The following is a 6,402-nucleotide window of genomic DNA, read 5'->3' as shown; positions in this document are numbered from 1 at the left end:
CCTAGCGCGTAGCCTTCGCTACCGCGGCCGCTCCAACGGTCTACGCGCGCTCTGATTGGTCGGGGTTTTCGCTTAATATCTCCTTAACGAAGCCCCATCCGACATTTTTGCAAAGGAAATTGTTGTTCAGAATCGTCTCAGCTACCCCCCATTTCCGGCTCCTCCCCGAGTTTTGGGACACCCTGTATATTGTATACTGTTACATATAGGAGCAACGACCTCTTCAGAATGTAAAAGCAAAATGAAAATAAGTCCCATATTAAATTCTACTCTGTTTAATGTTTTACAAAATTTTTGCTACCGCCTATCTCTTCCTCAAAATCGATGTAACCTAACCACTGGATCCTCAACACCCACCGTTACTCTTCGAGGATTAAATCCCTTGGAGAAAATCACTTGAGCGCAGTCTAAACCGCGAAGGATCGTCCTAACCGCGAAACGTCGGCTACAAAAACCAGTACAATTCCCCAACTCGATTAACTTCAACGAAACGAGCGCGTTACGTGTCGCGGCGTTCCGTTTCCTTTAATTAATTAAGTAAATCACCGAGTCGAGATCGATGCTGGCGAGCTGCGAGCCAAGACGGAAAATTAGATAATGACGGCGCAGCCAGGGACGCGGCAATTATAATAATAAGGAAACCTTCTAGGGCGCGACTCGTTGAGCGTTCATGGAACGTCATGCCACGGATGCGACTGAAAAAGGTCTTTGACCTCGTTCCAGACGCTGTTCGCAACGACAACGAAGTGATTTTAATTCTAACACTTGGGGCGAGTTGGGTGGATTCCGTAATGGTTCATACGTGATCCTGTTGTTGCTGTTGGCTGCACTGGATATTACAGTTTTATTCCTCTTCGGCATTAAATAGAACGTAGCATTAATTGTACCAGAATCAGTGAATTGAAATAGGAACAAAATTTGAAATTTTAACCTTGAGCATATACACTGTACTTTTTATTTTATTTTCTACCCATCTTTTATAGTCCTAATTTCTATTGTACTTATAGTTGAATAAATAACGTATCGAAAGTAGTATAACACATTCCATATTCGATATTATTTATCCAAATGAGGATTACTCTTAAAAATTGTAAATAAGAATAATACACATAAATATCTCATCATGCACAAATTGCACACTCGATATCATTAATCACTGATCATGGCGAAATCGAATAGCATTAACAACGCTCATTAATCGTTACCGATTCCTGAGGAAACGTTTCGCGTGCATCCAGAGCAACTAGTCGAATTATTATTTCATCGTATCGCTACAACTTCAGGCACCGACAAAGTGAAATTCACCAACAAGCTCCCCCAACCCGTAAACCAATCCCAAATCCAACAATCCCCTCAAGCTTCCCCGTAATTCAAAATTCCAAGTGACAGAACCACGCGTGGATTGGCAAACCGAACCAACACAAACGGCGCAAAATCAAACGTGACACGGAAACGGCTGCACACACCGTCGCAAAAAGGACGTACTCCTAACCTGTCTCATCGATGATTAATATACCGTACAACGTACCCCTGATGGCACAGATCGCTCCCAGCCAAAACATACCAGTGCAAACCAGTCAGAACAATTTCCAGGCGTTCCAACAACCGCAAACGGTCACGCAACAAATGCAAACTCAGCCTTCCACAAATCCTCAGGGTACGTGTTTGCACGTCTGAAAGGGTTAGAAGGCAAATCTAGGAGACCATTTATCTCATTGTAGTTTCGCCTTTAAGTGTTCCTTGATACTGTAAAAAATTATAAATGAGTAAATTTCGAGTTAGACAAATTTCGAAGGTACGACTACTTATGTGATTGACTGTAGATACGTACAAGCAGCCCTTCTATCAGCTCCACCAGGCCGACGTGTTTTTCGCGAACCACCAGTACATCCCCAACGCGCTGCCCCCGAGGAACCCATACCCAGTTTTCCAATCCTCCAACGTCCCTCCGCCGCTGCAAACACAGCCAAACTGTGGCTCCCTGTCGCCGAACATTCTCGAACAGATTCGCGGTTGCGTCAGCAACCCAGCTCCCATATTTATCCTGCCTGGCAGCTGTCATCAGTCCACAAATCATCATCAGCAACCGCCGCCAATGTGTCCGCCGAGTCAAGGAGGCGTGGCTCACCCGACAGGACAATCGACAAGCTTCAATTGCCCACCGTCAATCTGCTGTCCGCCCTCCTTCTATCCGTTTCCGATTCCCCTCCCTATTTACGAGCCGTTTCCAGGTCAAACGCGTGGCAAGGACAGACACCAAACTTGCGGATGTTGCCACCGATACCAGGGATACACAGTACCGAGGAACTATCCTCTCAGCTGCTGCTGCAACCTCAACGAGCCTGAGGAGCATTGCTGTGGACCGACCAACGACGACACCATCTGCTCCAAACGCAACTGCCCAGCCTCCATCAGCCTCCAGGCTCTGGCGTCGCAGTTTCTAGCCCTGCCAGGTATCATATCCTGCGCAGCCACGCGACTGATCCTCAGGAAAGTTCCCGGCTCGAATATCACCACCACCATGGAGGACACGATGGAAAAGGCGCAGAGGTCCATCAGCGTGCTGACCAAGGAGCAGCTGCTCGCAGAGTCCAGGATCGCTCAGCAAGTGAACGCGTTGATCAATCTCCACATGACCACCACGCTGCCTGCGAACATCATCCCTCTGCTCACGTTGCTGCAGCTGAAGGTGAACGTTCTGAAGGCGCAGGTCGAGGCTCTCATCAACAAGAAGGTGATGGAGTGTCAGGGATACGGGTTCGAGGTGAGAGTTGATTTCTTGAAGTGTCCTTTGATCTCCGATAATCGTGAAAGGGGGTGGTCTTGATACTGTGGGGTGGCTTGAAATAAATTGCGGTAATTCAAATTGGTTTACAGTAATTACTGCGCTGTAGAGTCCGGAATAAATGAGGAAGTCTTGATGAAGTGACGTTGAACTGCAAGCTTGTTTATATTTGTACCAAGTGTTGCACTATGAACATTTGTCGTATTACTTATTTTTGTATTATCATCAAAATTGACGAATTCTATTCGGATTTATTTTCATTAGTACTTAGCTCTTAAAATTAATTTTCTGAAGTTCCTTAATGTAAATCTCTATATATGGGTGACATGGCGTTGGACGTGTTAAATAGTATCTACTACTCTCCTGTTTGACATCTTCGTCTGCCTTCAACCCTAGGAGATACGCTTAGCTGTTCTCTGTATTCACACTATCTAATTACACAGAAACCAGCATTACTCGACACCCCTTTCTGACAAATAATACCCCCAATCACCCTAAAACGAAGACAAACAACGCACTCCATCATTTTCCCGCAACGTTTCGCTGTTTTCCCCAATCTTCTGTCACATCCATACTTCAGCTCCACCATAAATAACTCCGTCACCCCTGTGTTATTCCAACGATCTTCGATCCTTTCCAAACTTGTCGTGTATTTTTCTTCCATTTCAAAAACCTTGTACACTCGTCCCCCTCGCCCCTTGCGTTGTCATACCAAAATCATCCCAACGTCTCTTCGTTCCTTCGGCGTGTCTCCCTTGGGCGTGCATCGTCGAGGCAACAACACAATTAAGATAACAACTTTCTATCGAGTGTCTCGTCGTCGCTTGAACCGTTCTTCGTGCAGCCATTTTCACCAGGAGGTTGGCGGAGGGATGAAGGAGAAGACTCGAATATTATCAAAACACGTTCTTCGTAGACATCAAACGGAGGAGCGACGTTTACGCGGGCCTCATTTGCATTTCATCCACGACGGAGCGTTCACTCAGCGAACTTCACCGCCTCGATGTGTTCCAGGTAGAAACCAGCGGGCCGATAGATCCAGCAGTGCTCGCCCTGAAAACGAACGCTGAGCTCAGGCAGCTGTTGTCGGCCCTAAGGCAAAAGGAGTGCGACGAGCGTCTCAACGCAAACTTCTCGCCTTATCATTCCCAGCGCGTGATCGCCGAGGCGCGTCTGAACGCCGTCCAAGCAAAGATACGACAGGTATTGTAGTCCCTGCAGAAAAGCGCTGGAAATTATACCGGAGCGCGATGCTAGCGCCGTCGTCGTAGCTAAGCCGGCCATATTCGGGGACTCGACGGTTTCTTTTGGGTGGGAGTAGCATTACGTTGATACTCGACCCATGTACGCTATCAAAGAGCCTCCACCTTTATAATACCATCACTAACATTAATAATTATTAACGCCAGGTAGAGGCAGAATTTGAAAACAGAAGATGCCCTCCGTTGACAGCCCCAACGATTACATCGCGCATCATCCAGCAGTTCGCCGAGTCCAGATGCACCTTTGGTTTCGCCCATACGAATCTATTCGAGCCCTACGTACCAGAAAACATCCCCGAATCGCCAGACCCCTTTGGACCGAGCCCACGCAACCCTAGAAGACTGTACATACAACCCTATGTGCCAGAACCGCCAGCACCGCAGAAGAACGAGCAAAACAGAGGGACCAGCACCTCCAAGGACGCTCCGTCCACGTCTCAGGACAAAGGAACGGGCGAAGGAAGCGTCGATGACACCAAAGATCGATCGCCAGGTCGGAGATGCAGCGCGGACAGCTGCATCTGCGACAGCTCATCGGAAGAGAGCCTCGAGGAGGGTAAAAAAAAACTTCGACTGAGGATTGATCGAGCTGGGCACGTGAGGATTAGTAGCGTGGCTAGGTTGAGGAACGTGCCACTGATGAAGCTGGCAGCGAACGTCGTTGCTGTGATCGACGTGGAAGAGGTAGCCGAAGTGGGCCAGCTTGCGATTCCTGATTGCGATTCTCCTTGGAGTCAGAATGCTGGATCGTTGAAAAGCGAGAAGACCTCTTTGGAAGATTTAAAAGACGAAGAAACGTATTCGAAGGGGATTGTAGAAGATGGAACGAAGGACGCGAAAAGAGAAACCGAGGAGGAGTCATCTCTGAAAGATGATGCCGCGGAGTTGCGGTTCGAGTTTGAGGAAGTAAATGCAGAATCCGAGAACAACGAGGACGTAAAAGCATCCGATTACGAGGGGGTTTCAATTAAGAAAGGGGAGTCTGAGGAAAATGGCGGTAACGAGACGTCGAAGGAGCTGAGAGAGGGTATCGAAAATCCAAGAACCCTAGAAACTGATGAGAGTGGAAAGGACACCGTCACGAATGGATCGAGTAGGATTAATCCCAAAGACGACGAATCGCGTCGGGAAAATGGCGCGGAGAGAAACGTGAGGATCGTCGCGATGGTGACCAATATTAAATACGACAGACGCTTCGGTGATTTTGAAAGATGGATGGTAATAAACGAGTGCTCCGATGAGAGGACGAAGGATCGATGCGGAAGAAATGCTGCGAACGAGTCTTTAGGAGATACCAAGGAGGAAAACGAGACCGATGGGAATTATACGTGTCTTCTTTCAGAAAAGATCGATCCCTTGCCGAGGTCTGTTGATCGAGGGTGCGAACCGAGGGCGTGGATGACCGCCAAGGACGAAGAAATGCATCGGGAGGTTAAAACGAACGCGTACTCAAAGAACACGTACGAGGGCGAATCAAACTTCGAGATAAATCGAGTGGATGGTGAGTATACCATGAGTTTTAGCGTTTAAATTACGAGCAGGTGTAGCCGTAGTGGACTTTATTGGCTGGTTGAGGTGATTCCTCCTCGAGGGTGAATTTGATGGGGACTAGTTCTACTTTTACGTCATGGTGGAATGGCTCTTTACCTGGAACAGAGATGGGCTGAGTTTTATTTGAATAGTATACGAAGTGTAAAAACAGAGCACTGTGATATATTCATGACATCGATTTAATCGGACAGTTACTTTTATAAACTTTCCTTCATTTAATATAACCTGCAACTTATTTATATATGAAATCTAAGAACACATTACTGTGATACACTCGTGACATTGATTTAATTATACAGTAACTTTTCTGGCCAACACCGCTTCTTCGTATAAAATACGAATATTAGGACAGAAAAGTACAACACACTTCAAAACTTTGATTAGCAAAGTACGTTCTTGCAAGTCCATTACGAATCATGAAAAAATTCAAATCATTTGTTCGATCAAGAAATTTGTTTAAAATTCCACCAAATTGCGCAAGGACTATTGAACGCTCAATAATAATATATAAAAGCTACAAATAACTAAATTTATCGACAGATCAAAAAATGGCGAAGCAATTGAAACACTTTCCACCACTGAAGCACGCAACAGCGAATGCAGGAGCGACGATCGGTATCTCTGAGAATATATTCCATCAAAAAGAAATTGAATCGGGCACTTCAAGGATCGTTTACGATAGAAGCACCTCCTATCACTGCGATACGAAACCGAGGAAGAGCATTGTTTCCGCGATCTATACTATGATTGAACACCAACTCGATTCCCTCAGCTCGCTGCTGGGCAATATACCGAATTTGCAAA

The 6,402-nt window shown here is 46.4% G+C and overlaps 1 protein-coding gene across 1 annotated transcript; it reads left to right on the top strand.

The window, feature by feature from the left end:
- The first annotated feature begins 1,503 nt into the window (after positions 1-1,503).
- On the top strand, positions 1,504-5,577 carry LOC128885572 (uncharacterized). Its single transcript, XM_054139671.1, has 4 exons — positions 1,504-1,657; positions 1,824-2,764; positions 3,800-3,988; positions 4,195-5,577. Exons 1-4 carry the CDS (start codon positions 1,504-1,506, stop codon positions 5,575-5,577), a joined length of 2,667 nt encoding a protein of 888 aa, XP_053995646.1.
- The last annotated feature ends 825 nt before the right edge of the window (positions 5,578-6,402 follow it).

Source organism: Hylaeus anthracinus, unplaced genomic scaffold (genome assembly GCF_026225885.1).
Source record: "Hylaeus anthracinus isolate JK02 unplaced genomic scaffold, UHH_iyHylAnth1.0_haploid 11981, whole genome shotgun sequence".
Lineage (NCBI taxonomy): Eukaryota > Metazoa > Arthropoda > Insecta > Hymenoptera > Colletidae > Hylaeus > Hylaeus anthracinus.
The sequence above is the reverse complement of the archived record's forward strand: the minus strand, read 5'-3'. Positions and strand labels throughout refer to the sequence as shown.

What these genes read in the sequence shown, in the direction of transcription:
- LOC128885572 (XM_054139671.1), top strand. Translation starts at nt 1,504, where the DNA reads ATGATTAATATACCGTACAACGTACCCCTGATGGCACAGATCGCTCCC. An exon ending in GCCTTCCACAAATCCTCAGG is followed by an intron (nt 1,658 to 1,823) that starts GTACGTGTTTGC and finishes GATTGACTGTAG; the next exon opens with ATACGTACAAGCAGCCCTTC. An exon ending in TCCAAGCAAAGATACGACAG is followed by an intron (nt 3,989 to 4,194) that starts GTATTGTAGTCC and finishes TATTAACGCCAG; the next exon opens with GTAGAGGCAGAATTTGAAAA.